Source organism: Pteropus alecto, unplaced genomic scaffold, assembly GCF_000325575.1.
Source record: "Pteropus alecto unplaced genomic scaffold, ASM32557v1 scaffold95, whole genome shotgun sequence".
In the NCBI taxonomy this organism is placed as follows: Eukaryota; Metazoa; Chordata; class Mammalia; order Chiroptera; family Pteropodidae; genus Pteropus; species Pteropus alecto.
In genome coordinates this window covers 2,044,897-2,061,357 of record NW_006441071.1, presented here as the reverse complement: position 1 = coordinate 2,061,357, position 16,461 = coordinate 2,044,897, and the positions used below count along the sequence as shown (strand labels likewise).

At 37.0% G+C, this 16,461-nt stretch overlaps 1 protein-coding gene across 4 annotated transcripts in view; it reads left to right on the top strand.

Annotated features, from left to right (window-relative positions):
• The window catches only part of ADAMTSL1 (ADAMTS like 1), a 391,854-nt gene that overhangs the window by 133,980 nt on the left and 241,413 nt on the right, over positions 1-16,461 (top strand). For all 4 annotated transcript variants that reach the window (XM_015594546.2, XM_015594545.2, XM_006918348.3 and 1 more), the window contains exons 6-7: positions 5,215-5,289; positions 8,575-8,732. In XM_015594546.2, the coding sequence (XP_015450032.1) occupies positions 5,215-5,289; positions 8,575-8,732 (233 nt within the window). The remainder of the gene's footprint in view (positions 1-5,214; positions 5,290-8,574; positions 8,733-16,461) is intronic.

Below are 16,461 nucleotides of genomic sequence, written 5' to 3'. Positions count from 1 at the left end.
AAATTCTTTGTAGCGCTCACCAGTAAAATTTTCTGGGCCTTGGAGATTTTGTGTGTGTGTGTGTGTGTGTGTGTGTGTGTGTACTTAATTTTTTTAACATATGAAATACAGTTATAGTAACTATTTTAATATGTATTCTGTGTTTTGATTTTTCTTTTAATGTGTGCTGTATTTTTTGTTTTTTTTTAATTTGCATGCCTGGTAATTTTTGTCCTAACTCCAGACATTGAAAATTTTATCTTGCTGGATACTAGATATTTTTGTATTGCTATAAATATTCTTGACTTTTGTTCTAGAAGAAGTTAAGTTACTTGAAATCAGTTTGATCTTTTGGGGTCTTAAAATTTGGTAGCCAGAACCAAAGCCAAGTTCGGGCTAGTGCTAATTGTGCCCTGCTACTGAGGCAAGACTCTTCTGAGTGCTCGGTGTCCCATGATGTGAAGTTTTCCAACTTGGCTGACAGGATAAGATATTATTTGAGTCCTATATGTGTGTCTGATACTCATCCATATAATTCTTTAATGTGGTTCTTTTCCTGGCCTCAAGGATTTTCTTCACATGCATGTACTGATTGATTAGGATGAGTATGCTGCTGAATATCTAAAAAAAAAAACAAAAAAAAACACTCTTAAATCTCCAGAGTGGTCTCTAGAGAGAGCTTTCTCTCTAGTAATCTGTCCTTCAAACTCTAGCCACCTTGATCTCCTTGGACTCTTAGTTTTGTCTCCTCATCTCAGGGAATCCAATGGGCTCTGAGCTCCCACTTCCTGAGTGGAGGCCTGGAAGGTCTTTCAATACAGTTAGCTGGGGCAGCATTAAAGCTTACCTACTTTATTTCCTGACTCTCAAGGATCGCTGCCCTTCTTGGCCTGATAGCCTTTAACTTCAAAGCCATGCTTTCACATTTTTTTTTCTGAACTTTTGATTGTTTCAGGCAGGAGATTAAGCCTTGGCCCTATTACTCCATCTTGGCAGAAAGCAGAAGTCTTGGTGCTAGGCCCTTAATTCAGTTTTCCTATTATGTAGAACTAGCCAGCTTTCAACACCCACTTCTGATTCCTCATCTCCCTACGACCCTAACAACCATTTGAGTCCCAGAAATTAAATGAATGTGCTCCACTATTACTTTGGAATTTTCTTTCAAGCTGCTAACACCCATTTTGCAAATTTGATAATGGTTGTTTTGATGTTAGCACCTGTGCAGGCAAAGATGACTAAGGCAGGATTACTGCCTTGATAAGAGGGACCATAAGGAACCAGTGATTTTGAGATGCATTCTGATTTCATATATGTTAAAATGTGAAATAAGGTAGAATCAATAAATATGACTTTTTACTCTAGTGACAGTAGGACTTCTAACTGATTAGACATAAGGATAAAGTCAATGATTGCTTCACAGTTTTTGTTCCAGGTAACTGTACAGATGAAATTCACTAAATGGGAGAAGGGGCAGCATCTTGTTTAGCCTGTCCAGTATATATCCTCCATTGTGCAATTACTTATAAACTGGTATGTGGGGTGGAGGAGGCAGATTTGAAGAGCTCAAATGCTGAGTTTCACTTTATTTTATTGGATATATTTTAAGAGTAATGAAGTTGGCATGAAGATTAAAAATATAACATAGAAACCTCCTCAAGGTTGGCAGAATATTTTTATATGTAGCTAGCTATATTAACAATGGCTCTTTCATTAAAAAAATAATAATGATAAGATTAAGTATCAGCCCCAAAGGCTTAGAACAAAGAGTCTTTAAAAACATAAACTTATCAACAGGTCTCAAAATAAGATAAACTCACATAGAAGTATAGGAAATCCTGTCTTTTCAAAACTTATCAATATTATCACCTTTCTCTGATAAAGCATGAATCACACACAAAAAATTCTTCCACATATGCAAGATTAAAAAATGAATCTAAAATGTTCTATAGAAAGATGTGGAATATATATATATATAGCTGTAGATTTCTTTAATTTTTTTTTTTTGAGGAACTCTTAGGTACAATCCCTGAGGATAATTTTCTTGAAAAGGGGATTTGCAACCCATATATGTTAAATGACAGAATTTATGATTCCCATGGAAACTTTGTCCTTTAAATGGAGAAAGAAGTTACCTAATCTCTGAAACAGGTCTTTTAGAATTGTTGATTAATAACCTGGAATTATGTCCTGAAAATTGGCTTCACAGTTCCGTCAGCAAAGCCAGAATACATTAGGGGCAATGCACTTGATTGTAGAGCAGTGGGCCTTCGTAGGAGAGGGCTCCCAGAGGAATGTGCGGCACAGTGGGAGAGGATGCAGCCACCTGCCTCTCCAGCTGAACCCATCGAATTAATCCCTGAGGGACAGGTAATGAAACCAGACTGCTCACACATTCTGAGATGTCTTAAACACCTCTCTGTGCACAAGACTAGAGTAGGTGCAAAATAGAAGAGTCCCCCAACCCATCCCTAATCACTGAGAATTTATCATCAAATGAAAAAAAATATTAATACATACATAAAGACTGGCTTTTTATCAACATTCAGAAAATAAAATTAATTTTTTTTCTATCTTGCTTTTTTGTCAAATTAAAAGGACCATATACTAAGGTATGTTCTGAGATGTATCAGCTGATGTTAACAGGTGATATGTAAGAAAAAGTTTCCCCAAGTGAACACACTGGGGACTCACTGGGTTAAATAGAGTGAAATAGGTTTCTTTGGTTTGGGGCTCCTAAGAAACTAATTAATATGCTTCGAAAATTTCCATGAACAAGGTATAGTATGTGATATTTCCCCACACATTTTATCTTAGATCCCTTTTTTAGGGACCATCTTATGGAGCTGGTGCTTTGTTCGTCTTGTTCATCACTGAATCTCTGGTACCTAGTATGGAACCTGACACACTCACAAATATTTGTGGAATAAAGTAATGAATTTGCCAAGTGCCTAATGACCTGCCAGTTGTCTCTTAGCCTCTTACAGAGCCATAGAAGAATAGGCTATGACTCTCCTACCTCTGGTGCTGTGTGCAGCTGATGGTTCAAGTTTGCATCAGCCCAAGTTGCTCCGTGTTTTTCTTTGCCCAGGCAAGTGCAGAGGGGCATCAGGAGACATTTCATTCTTGCCTGGTCTATTGCCTCCATCCTGCCCGCTTCCCCCAACAACCTTGGAGGTTCCTCCCCACTTTCCTTGGGGAGCATACAAAGGTTACTGCGTCAGCCAAAAGCTAGGTCAGTGCCCCTGTGTGTGGAACGTGAGTCACTTCTCAGCAGAACAAGAGGGAGTCTGCCTGAGCAGTGTGTGGGTCACAGGACTGCCGCTGAGCATTGCGGGGCCAAACAGAAGGCTTCCCTTTTACTTGCACTTTACTTGACCTGTGGATAAACAAAGACTTTCTATTTCTAGAAATCCCATTGTTTTAACTTTTTTGAGTTTCTTTTGTAAACTTTAACATCCATGTCTTTATGCAAGACGTTTAAAGCTCTGTGGGTCCAGTCTGAACATTCTTTGTTCCTTCTCTATATTCCCCTTATGTGTTTTGTTCTTATATGCCACAAACTCTTAGCTATCTGAAATTCAGCCTTTCTTTTCTTTTACAATGTATAGCATTAAAAACAATTAGAAGGCGATATTGTAAGCAGAATAATCGGTATTGCAGAGAACTTGATAAATGTAACCTCTTTAGAAAAGGAATTGAGAGCATATGATTCTTCTTTCTCATTCAGCTGGCTATGTGCTAAGGGCCTTGAAGTAAGTGTTAAAAAACATCATAAAAATAGTCTTTCAGTTCCTGTTTTTAAAGAGATTTGGAATAGAGGGAGGAAAATAATATTTACAAAATACTGTGTTACAGGCTATAGATCTATATATCTAGGTATATCCATACCTATATCTCTTCACGACAATATTATGAGGTAAGTGTTGTTTTCCCTACTTTACAAAAAAATTTAAGGATCAGAGAAGTTAAGGAACTTCTGAAATTCATTTATTGAAATTAAAATTTCCCAAAGACAAGATGATATATAATGTTGAAGTTCAGAGAATTTGGCTACCTTTTGAGATTTTTTAAAATTTAAACTAAATTCTTCCGGTGATAGGACGATAATATATAATATTGGAAAGATATATGTGAAACAATGAATCCCAAAGAGCTTCTGAATATGCTGGTGAGTTTAAAATACCTGCTTTCCCTTGCCTTCTGGAAGGCCCTCCTGTTCTTTGACTTTGAGCCACTCATTATACTTCTCAGAGACTTCATTTCTTCATCATAAAATGGTAGATGGTGGCATCCTCCTTGCTTACATTACAAGTTTAGGGTGAAGGAATAAATAAGTGAATCTTTTGAGTGCTATATAAATATAAGATATTGTTGTCACAAATGGAGTCCTAAATAAGGATGTGTTTCAGGTGCATGTAATATACCTTCAATTTTTTTTAATGTAGGTTTTGGGACTGCTTCCAATGAGTTTAGTCTCAATTTTTTTTTGTTGTTATGATAATTGCAGTGTGGTTATGCTTTTTTAAAATTTATTTTTATTATGGTGACATTGGTAGGCCCAGGTTTTAAGTACAGTAAAAAGTAATCCATTCTTTTAATGATCTATGATTCAGCTAATTTTTTTTTTTTTTGCAAAACAGAGAGGATATTGGGGAGAAATGTGAATAACCATTTATGGGACACTCACTATACATAGTATTAAATGCAGATAGTGTAAAGGGCATTGAAGAACTGGAAGGCATGATTTCTTCCCTAACAGGTTTAAAAACCATAAATATATATACTTCCCCTATTCTTATCTGTCTTACTCTTCCAAGACAGTTACTTTGCTAGAGAGAAATCCAGATTTTATAAAATGAAGTCATCCTTTAAACATTAGAATTTATTTTCTTTTTGTAATTTAACACAATTACCCTAAGCTAGAGAAATTTGGCAATGTAAGAGCAGGATTTAAAATCAGAAATGAAAACTTGCAAATTCATTTTTCCATATATCAAAATTCATATATATATTTAAAGGCCAGATCCCCCCATGAGTTAGCTAGTAACCAGCTTTTTCGGCATATTTTGATGAAAGTAGAAATCTTGTTTCTCAAAGATTGATGTTCACATTTCAAAGACTTAAAAAAGAATGTCATTTGGGGTGGGAGTATGTAAGTCAGTGCCTTCATAAAAGACCATTAGTAATTTTGTATAAAATTATGTGCTTTTAAGACTTTGCTTTGTTTCTCTTTAGTGGATGACACTGTGGTTGCTATTCCCTATGGAAGTAGACATATTCGCCTTGTCTTAAAAGGACCTGATCACTTGTGTAAGTAAACTTAGCTGTTTTCCTTTGGATATTGGGAATTTTAGTCATTATTATTTATTTTTTTGTTCCCAGAAGAGATTGAAATACAGAAGTACAAATCTTTCCATTCTATAATAATATGATATTTTGAGTGCTTCTGTTTATCTTTTGGTTGCCTGATGAGATGGTAGAAACCTCTGTGGTAATTATCTCTAACCACAGCCATCCTGAAAAATACAAAATTGATGCTCCCCATAGGTTGTTCATGATTTAAGTACATGTTTATGCTTTTGTGATATTATTCCTCATTCTCTCCTTCCTTTCCAATCAATCTCAATATTTTTCTTGCCTAGTCTCTCGTTTTCTTCTTCTTCTTCCTTTTAATAGTCCTTCTCTCTCCTTCCTTCTTTCTTTTATTCCTTCTACTCTCATGTCTTATTACTTCATCAGTGCAGAGGAACATAGAAATACCAAACAACCGTAACCCTGTGGCATTTAAAGAAAACCATTGAGGCATAATTAAGCATCCCATGTATAAAAGACCTACTGTCTTGTATAAGGTCCTACTGTCTTGAAGATAGCTATTGGGAATCAAGATTACTGGGGAGTGATCATAACCCAAGGATCAAGTAGTAGCATGGCCCCACTAGAGTCTGTACAAAAACTGATCTTCAGCCATGCCAAGCCAGTAGTACATAGCCACATCTTTTTTATTTTAAATACTATTCAGTGCTGCTTAGATGTAGACCTGTGAATTACAAGCAGAAAATTATGGGCTATGAACCAGGAAGGGGGTAGGAGAGGATATGTTTGTGTTTCCTGCAAAATTCAGCTTCCCTGAAAACTTTCACTTTAGTTGATCCCTTGAGCATTTCAGATCCCCTCCACAGTGATTGTTCCTGGGTTCTTATAAAGCCATCTATCATCTTCTACTCTTTCTCCCCTCCCACACACATGCCTAAGAAACCAGTTTAGGTCGCAAGTACTATCTTTTGGCAATTGGATTATGACTGAAATCATTCCAGAAAGGCAAACAAGAGAAAACAAATTAGAGCCTGTGAAAGTTCAGATAGCCTACTGTAGTCTTTCTAAAAATAAAAATAAGTACATTTCAATAAAGGAATAAGTAAGATGCAGTTCAAGCAAAGCCAAAGATGCTGATGAGATACTTTATATGGTCCAAGTTCTTTTCTAGCTCTGAATAACTGCCCCCCAAATATAGTGTTCACATGTCAAAGGATGATATATGTGTATACACTTTTGCCATTCAAATAATTTGTTTTTTCCCTTGAGAACTGGACAGAGGCAACTGTTGGTAATAATAACCCCACTCAAAAAAGTATTTTTCTGAGCCATGACAGGCACTGAAACATCCAAACCAAAACCATTGCCAAGTTGGGGAGTGACTCCTCACTGCAGAGGAAAGAACCCAAAGGAATAGAGATATAAGAGGAAAATTCATTTTTATGAATGTATTAGCCTCACAGATTTCTTAATTATGTGATCACTAAGAAGCTGACCAAACAGCCTTGTTTGGTTTAATCGTCCCAAGGATTTGATAGATAAAGCTGCCAATGACATTCATAGATGATGAAAAGCAAAATAGAACCTGCTCTTTTTCCCCAACAGACATACTGTTGATAACATATGTACAACTAAAGAAGCTTTTGTTTTGTTTTGATATTTGGAATATAATTCAAAATGAATGTATGCATAAGTGATGCCCTGTTTCTCTTGCAACCCTTTGCCCTTCACTCCCAGCAGCTGGTCCAACGTGGGACCAACCTCAGATATTAAGGGCCAAACTAGAACAAGAGACTAGGCAGTCTGGCCGAGCCCCAGCTCATCTCTAATCAGAAGTACCTTGAGAAGGACAGGTGGGAAGCCAGGCAATAAATTCAGATGCTCAGGTCAGGCTTACACCTCCAAGATTTTTCCAAAACTAAGTTAACTTATGTGCTGGAGACACTTCCACAAATACATGTAAGGCAGCTAGAAGAATGAAAGGTGGAGGAAGGAGATACAGTGTTGTTGCTGTTCTCTAATGACAGCTGTGGTTCCCCCACTCAAGTTTCCTTGATGTGCCTTGTTTTTTTTGTGTGGTCCTCTCTAGGTCAGGGGAGGGAAGCCTGACCTACTCCTGTAAAAGGGCTACAGACTTTATCTGAGGATCATGGGCATTTGATTGGACTCCAACATTTCTGCCTGTTGGTATTTCTTGTAGTAGAGAGCTTGATTTAGACATCTAGAATAATTTAGTTCAGATAGTTTGGGCACTTTAGTACCTCCAGAGATCTTTAAAATGTTATTAGCCCCAGAACTCCAATCTGTAAAATTATAAGAAGGGAGTCATTCTGATTGAATGTAGGGTAGGAGATCAAGAGCTTCACCCAGGTACCCCATCTTTCTTCTAAAGAACTCCTGCCAAAACCAAGAGTTCTTGTGCAAGTTTTGGAAACTTTTGTAATAGCCTATCTACCTTCCTTCATGCAGCAGACAATCATAAATCACCTCTCAATCACATGAGAATTTAACCTGCTCTGAAATACTCATCATAATTACCGTTATCACCAGCACGTTTTGATTTCCTATAACAAAAGATGCTTCATAGTCTTTGTCATTGGCTAAATTCAGATTGGAATTTCCAGGAATTAAGAAATTCTTCTTTCTGTCTTAAGCTTTTATGAAATATGTATATGTGCTGAACGAAGTACCGAAAGGGTTTTTAAAAGAAAGAGAACTAAAAAAGGCTGTTAGTTAGTTCCCTGCCCTTAAGTCACTACACTTTCTTTGTTTTGAGCAATAGCACACATGCTAAAAGTAACCAGAAAGTATAAATAAATACAAGTTAATATGTGAATATAAAGTCACAGGTGCTGAGGGAACTCAGAGATGCACCTTGGATCTCACAGAGCAAAAAGAAAAGTGTAGGATATTCTAGACTGAGGGCCATAAAGACTGAAATCAGCAAGATAGGTATGGGAGATGGTTTAGTCAAAGGAATAAGATTTTGGTAAAGTGGGGTTCTCAGATGAACTCACAGGGAGTCAAAAAATTTTTTGACAGGGAGCCTTAAGTGTTTGGATAATGAGTATTAAAATAATTTCATTTGCAGCATAAACTCCTATGTGATCCAAAGTGCCTATATGTTTTGTTTCCATTATAATTTTAATTGCGTCAGCCATATAAAGGATGATACTTCTCCCTTACATAGTTCTAGACGCTGTTGCATGGAATGTACTTGCATGTGGCCTGTTGTAACCCTGGGAACATCTTTCTCTCCTCTTCATGTATTTGATTATGTAGATCTGGAAACCAAAACCCTCCAGGGGGCCAAAGGTGAAAATAGTCTCAACTCCACGGGCACCTTTCTTGTGGACAATTCTAGTGTGAACTTCCAGAAATTTCCGGACAAAGAGATACTGAGAATGGCTGGACCACTCACAGCAGATTTCATCGTCAAGGTAAGCCTATTTAGGTACCTCGTTTTCAAGCCACCTCCAGATTGATGGTATTTATAATCTCCCGAAGAGAGAGAGATTTTTGGTTTTGACATAGATTCAGAAAGCCTGTTATCCAGGAGATATTTAATTTGAGGGTGCTGAACTACATCTTGGACTTTACAAGAACATATGATATTTTTAAGATCCTAGGAAAATCCTAATCGTGCGTGTGTATATGTATATTTAATTTAATAAAAAGACCCACTCACAAAGCCAGCATATCATTAGTTGAGGGAATATGAACGGTTTTTAAACAAGTTAGAATACAGTCATTGACTGGTAGGAGGTGTCCTCAGTCAAAGGGAAAGACAAACTGATGATCCATAGACTTGGCCATGCTTTCTTTCAATTGCTAGTTCTGTTTTCTCTTGGACTGGCAACAAGACTAAGTTGTTTCCTTCTATCAGAGCTTTCCTGTTCTTCAAGGTAATATAAAACACATTGCTGGAAGCAACATACACATTCTGTAGGAAAAATGTACACACTAGAAGAACATTTGGGAATCACAATAAAATAAAACATATTTTTTCCTTCAGTAGGTCAGAAAGACCTGAAGGATTTCAGCTGTAAAGCTGTAAAACTTGTAACATGTCCAGGACTCCATAAATTTTTCATCATGGGACCTGGAGCCAGAGGACATTTGATTTAAGCTAAAGCTTGATGACCCCATGGCAGCTGGAAGTAAGAATACATATAGGAAAATGTGATAGGCAGTGAGGTTGGATGGAAGAAGGGTTCCAGAGTACTGTTCTTTGTCTCCGTCTGCATGGTAGGTCTTCTTAATCCAGTCCACCTACTGGCCACATGAACATGAGCAAGAAGCTATAAACTATCAGAAATAGCTCACAATAGAAATGATGCTGTAAGTAGTTAAGTAATTTCAGTTAAGCAAATACAGGCATACCTTGGAAATATTGCGGTGTTGGTTCTAGACCACCGCAGTAAAATGCATATCACAATAAAATGATTATCGCAATAAAGTGAGTCATAATCCTTTTGCTAGTGGAGGGTCTTGTCTTCAATTTGTAAAACAAAACCAAACAAAATAGCCTGCAACATCCATGAAGCATAATAAAGCAAAACACAATAAAACAAGATATAGCTATACAGTAAAAAATTGAGAGATCTCTTTATATTTTGTAGCCCTTAGAATATTGTTGAATAAACTATTTATACTAATTTCCCTAGTGGACTTGCAAGAGTTAATATACACACTGAAAACATAGAATTGGATTCAAATAATATTATTCACATTTGAATAGTTCACAGCATTGTTGAATGCATTTCATGTATACAGCTGCCTTCTACACATCACCACTTGGATGTCCCACAGACACAATGAGCTCAACATGTCCAAAACTGGACTTGTCTATCCCTAGACACCTACTTTATCTTCTTTATTTCTTATCATGTGGGATAATACACTGTTTATCCAGCCAAGTCAGAAAACTTTGATTCGTACCAATTTCCCCTTCTCCTATACTCCCCGAGTTAGACATTAAACTTTGTCAATTCTACCTCTGTATCATTTAAGACTATTCTTTCTTTTCCATCTTTGCTGCCACTATCTTAGTTTTAGGTCTTTGTATTTCTCACCTGAACTAATATCATGGACTCTGAATTAGTTTCCCAGCCTTTGATCCATTGCCTATGTTGCCTGTGGAGTAAGTTTTCTGAAACCATAACTCGCCCTCTTCATCCTGCATTGCACCTCACCTTCACTCATTGCTTTGGGGTTAAAATGCACATCCATAGCATAATATGTGTTACTCTCAGTAATCTGAATTCTGTCTACCCTTCCAACCTTACCTTTGACTTTTCCGCTCCTGTTTCAATCAGCTGAATGGCTTGCAGGTCCCCCAGCATCTTGTATTCTCATAATTGATTACTTTTGCATAATGCTGTGCCTTCTGTCTAGAATGTTCCTATCTTATCTTCTGCCATTCACTTCACTAACTTATAATTGTCCCTCAAGATTTTCTCCTTCCAGAAGCATTCTGTGACTCAACCTAAAATTCTTGTTTGAATTTCATCTCCATACTGTGCGTTCCTTGTAGGCAGGGATGCAATCGTATTTGTCTTCATATCTCCATAAGAAAAACCCAATAAACACTGCCAAGTGGGAGATGAATAAAGGGCTTTTAGCCACATGGCAGTTGCTGAAGTGGGACAGATGCTGACATCTTCATTTTGCTTGCAAGGAAACTGAGTCTTAGGGAAGTTGAGTGATGTGCCCAAGCTTACCTCAGTGACAAACCTGAACCAAAAACCACATCTCTACTTCTGGCCAAGAACACATTTCAGTATTATGTGTTACTTCTGAGAATATTTTTTCTTCTACATGTAAATACACATATTTGAGGAAAAAAATGGATTTAAAGAAGTTTTTGATACTTTTCTAGATGCGTACCATTAGTGAATATTTTCAATCAGAAACAGGCTAACTTACCATTTTAGTGGTTTTTGCATTGCGTATCCTGACAATACCAATGACTTCAGTTGCAAATGAAAGGAAATTAGGGGTGTATTAGAAAATAGCAGGATCAAAGAGATGTAAAGTTATTCTAATAAAATATATGATTTTAAAAATCAATTTATTCAAAGTTGAAAATGAGTCAGATGATTTAAGAAGATACAGAAAAAATGAAGAAAATTACCTTTTTCCAGTGATTCATAACAAGGCAACTTTTTCTTCCCTAGTTTTCCCTGAAATAGCTGAAAATGAAAGATTACCATTTGATTTTTCTTAAATCATCTTTTATGAATAAGGTGCTTTGTAATTGTACACATAGTTTGAAATTTGTTTTCAATGTCATTATGAGTGTAGTCTCTTTTGTCCTATATATTAATTTAAGCAATGACTTCCTTTTTGAATGAGATACGTAGGAATCAAAATAGAAATGGTTATTTGTCAACATCTTCATGGAATTTTATTGCCAAAATACAATTTTTGTTTACTTAAAAGGAAAAGGCATTTTTTGCAAGAAAGGAAAATTTTCTCACAGTGAGAATTATTATATATTGCCATTGGTTCCAAAATTATATTTTAGAATCTCTTTTAAAGATTAAAACCAGACTAAATTCTTATCTTGCTTCCTAGGGGATCGTGTCTTCCAAAAGTTTAAACTTCATACAAATATTTTTGGAAATGCTAGAAAGGTAGAAAGGATAAGCTCTCTAAAGTTTAGTATACTCTCCTGCTTCCTGGGTATGTGACCTTCAGTACATTGTTTTACCTTTTTGAGCCTGTTTAATCATTTGAAAAAATGGTAATAAAATACCTCCCCCATAGAGTCTTTGTGAGGAATGGAAAGAGATAGTGTGTATAAAAGCAGATAGAGCCAAATTACTTCCTTTCTGTGTCTTTGAAATGCTTTAACTTCTGGTCCAACTTATCACAGTACTCTTCTACACAATGGCAGAAAGCTGTTTCTCTGAAGGTGGTCCGAGGCTGATCAATTTACAAGTGGTATATGCAGGAACAATTTGGCAGGTGTAGCTGTTAAGACAAATGAACGGGAGAACAGACTGGCTGTGACAGCTGTCATCACATTAATTGTTACGGACAATTGGCTATTAGCTAGTTGTCTGGCTAGTTTTAGTATGTCCTTCCTCCTACCATGCCATGTGCATCTTTTCTGAAGCTGCAGACCCAATGAAAGATAATGACTTTCCCAAATAAAAAAGGGTCTTTTTCAGTAATAGTCCATTCTTTATTAGTACTTCCAACTTAGCTCTAGTTGTGCAAGCAACATGTTTAGTTTGTGCCCATTTTTAAAAAGAAGAAGAAAGTCATATTAGATAGAGAAGTGACTGATGAGTACCTAAGCCACCAAAGTAGCAGAAATGCACAGCAGAATAAGTGGACTTAGAACTAAGAACACTGACTCAGAATTTGTGCACTGGTTAACTAGAGAACGGTTATTTTCTACAGAGGCTAATTTACTAAATGCATTACATTTTTAGAGTCGGGGAACTTGGTTAGGAAGATTGGCATCATTCCAATTGTTGCCTAAGTAGCTTGTCTGACTACTCCTGGAGATAGAAACGTCATAGTCTCCATTTGTATCACTTGGAGTATTGAGCAGAGATGATGCCTTTATATTTCTTTCTTGACAGCCTTGAGCATAACCCTGTACATAATTCGTCACCCAAATATGTTATCTGCCCTCTCCTAGCCTATGATGCCATTTGAGAGATAAAACGCTGGATAGGAAATTTGGAAATAGTGATGCATATAATTAAGTACTAAAATAAAATGGACAGATGGTAAAAGCTATAGATACTTGTTATAGGTTGATGTGATTAAGAAAGCCTTTGTGAGACTTGGACAGCTTGTGAATATTGGGTGAGCTTGAAATAATCAATTCTTTTCTCCACTGGAGGCTGAGCTTTGGCAAACGTTTAAGCCCAGCTTGGTTTTACCCTGCCGCCTAGCCTGTTTCTAGATGACCACCCCATACCAGTCAACCTGCATTCGTACAAAGGGAAAATCATTGCCGCAAGCCAAATATTCTTGAGAATAAAAATTTAAATAAACTGTAGGAAATAAAAGAAGCATGTAATACATAGTGATTCTTTTTTCTACCCAAATTTACAGGTAGTAATTCTCCCAATAATATGCCCCTTTATGCTGATAGATTTCAAGAATTTAGAACTGAGCTTATTACAATACACTGAATTTCTTAATGAATTTCTCATGTTGGGGCGAAAGAAACTTTTTCTACCCTTGTAGGTTATTTTGGTTGGACCAATAATTACATCTACATGAGGCAGATTAGATTAACAAGAGAAAATTAATCAAATTTAGTTATATACATACGTACATATGGGAATTCCACATACATGAAATAGTCAGAGACCCCACATACATGAAAGGTTCAGAGACAGGAATGTAAGGTATATATGGAATTCTGATCTAGGATGAGATAAGGCACCTTGGGACTTCAGAGGAGAGGAGGGTCATTATGGAATGATAAGAAGAGCAGATCCTCAGTAACTAGTAGTTTGCCCTGCCACTTAAATAGGTCAAAAAGGTAATCGCTGATAATTTCTTATCATGGACATGGCCCCTAATTTAAATTCTAGGTAGTTGTGTGGGTAGCACAGGAGTTTCTCTTGAGCCTGCAGGGTCTCAGTTGCCTTTAGCTCAGAATAATCTGAATACTACAGAGGAATATTTTACGGTGACTCCTTCTGCACTCCTGTAGTCACAGTGTTTCAGCAATTGCACAGCTAGGTATAATATTCAGAATCCAAGAACCATCGTGGAGAGTGGGAAGCACTTTTCCAATCCTAGACCCTTGGTTCCACTCTGGTCATTTGTTTTCTGCCCTCCTTCTCCATCTGACACTTAGGCTGTCCTTTCAGTAGGTTCAGGTCTACTCAGCCTCTCAGCATCTCTTTCTTGATATATTTCTTCCAGTTCTTTGTTTATGGGCCATCATCACACCCATTGTTCCCAGAGAGGCATCTCTGATCTCCTGCCCTACTCAAGGGCTCTGGGTACTAAATCTATAACCAGCATCTCTCATCCAACCCTGAGCCAGGGGCCTATGGGCTGAAACTGCTGTATCTCCCAATATTGACGTCTGGAATTCTAGGAGGCCTAGAAAACTATTTTTAAAAAGTGTAAAAGTAAAGTTGGGTGGTAACAATTTTTCATCATTATTTTTCCTGAATAATCCCTCATCTTAGTATTTCCAACTGTTAAAATCGTCAGGCATTTCAAACAGTGGAATGATTGAATTTATGTTTCATTCCAATAATAACTAGCATTTTTACAAGCCCCTTCCACTCTACTATATCACTGTACTTTCAAAGGAGGATAGGAAGTACTATTGGGTAAGGGTAGTGTGGTAACTGTAATGCTTCTTTTCATGAATTTTAGCAACATTTTATCAATATTATCAGTTTTATTAGCAAGAAATGATCGATAACATCTTCAATAAAACTGGTAGATACATATAAAAAGATGATGTCTAAAAATTTGTCACAAATAATAGCTTACAGTTCCTAAAGTATTTGAATGGACTATGCTCATTATGTAATTTGTTCATTCATACATTCATTTATTCAGCAATTGTTTGGACACCTGTATGTCAAACATTGTAAGATAATGCCGAAGAAAGCGTGGTGAGTAAGATAAATGGTACCTGCCTTCATGGAGTTTATAATGAAGGATAAAGGCAATAAAATAACAATTATATCAGTATTAAGTATTTTTAAATATTTAAGTGCTGTAAGAAACATCTTACCCTGTTGCATGTTTTGAAAGCCCCTCAAAGAAAGCATTTCGAAATATTTTTACAGTTTCTTGAGGATTTGCGATCACCATCAACCATCAGAACAGCCCCACATTGAATGTAGCTAACTGAGGCATTTAATAAATAGATTCATCTGTTTTCCATTTTATCCCCTCCCTAGCAGGCATATTGATTTATTTCTACCATTTTTAAGCACTCCCAAGTCACGATATCCCTGGCAGCTTTGATAGCAGTGTGACCAAGTCAAATACCACTGTGGGTCCCAGCTCAGAGGCTCACAAGATCAGGTCTGCCCACAGCCTCTTTTTGTCCTCTTTGCCTCAGGCCAGAGTAGAGTCTCAACTGCCTCCACGGTGGGAGGGGTGACCCCTGAGTGCCAGACCCCTACTGGCCTCTCTCGAGGGGAAAAGTCTCTACAACATCAGGGAGAGAAAAGAACCTGGTTGGAGAACATCCCAAGGCTTACAAATTACCTGCCCTTTCCCAACTGAGAAGAAAAAGGTTTGGCATTTCTTAGCGCTTCATCTGGAAGAAACTTTGTGTATTTGATGTCTTTTGTGTTTTCAAAATTTCTCCTTAATTCCTTTGATTTTACATAGACTTAAAGCTCAACCATTACCCACATACACATTTGTACCGCCCCGCAGCTCTGTTCTGACAGTGCGATCAATTGCTATGGAAAGTGACCAGTTTTTGTTTCCTTTATTTTCAGTGTGGGAAGTCATTATATTGAATTAGAAACACTGAACTATTGTAATTACAGGAAGAAGAGCTTGGTTCACAACAATTCTTTTCCCTTATTAACTTAAGCAGGTCAAAATTACTTGTGCCAGATGTATTTAGCTCCTTGAAACAAAATTCTAGTGTGTCAAACTGAAGCTTTCAACATACTCTTGAGAACTACGTCCTGATGTTTAAGGATTTAGGGTTTATGAAGCTCCATAGCTAATGATAACAATGGTCCCAGCAGCCCAGAATTAATAAAGCCAGAATAAACAAACATAGTGGCTCATCTCTGTAAGCCACAATTAGTCCATCAAAGTTAGACAGAGGTTAGCCTCTTCTTTTTATTTTAAACATTTTTTTCTACTTTAAAATGAAAAATTAAGAAGATTCTGATAAGAGCGGTACAAGGATATCACTGAAGATAAATGCCTCTCTCTCCACAACACTAACAAAGACTTCTTGGTACCAAGAAAAGAATGGCAGCTTGCGAGCCAGGCACACCTGAAATCCTAGCTGTTACTCCCTAGCTGTGTAGCCTTGAGCAAGTCACTTAACCTCTCTGAGTCTCATTTCTCATTGTAATGTAAATGTGGAAAATAATTCAGAGTCCTTTTAAGATTATAATTTATAAATAAAGTGTACCTTGCACAAGGTAGGAATGTAATAAGTGCTGATTGCTGAAGTAGTTGTTGCTGTTA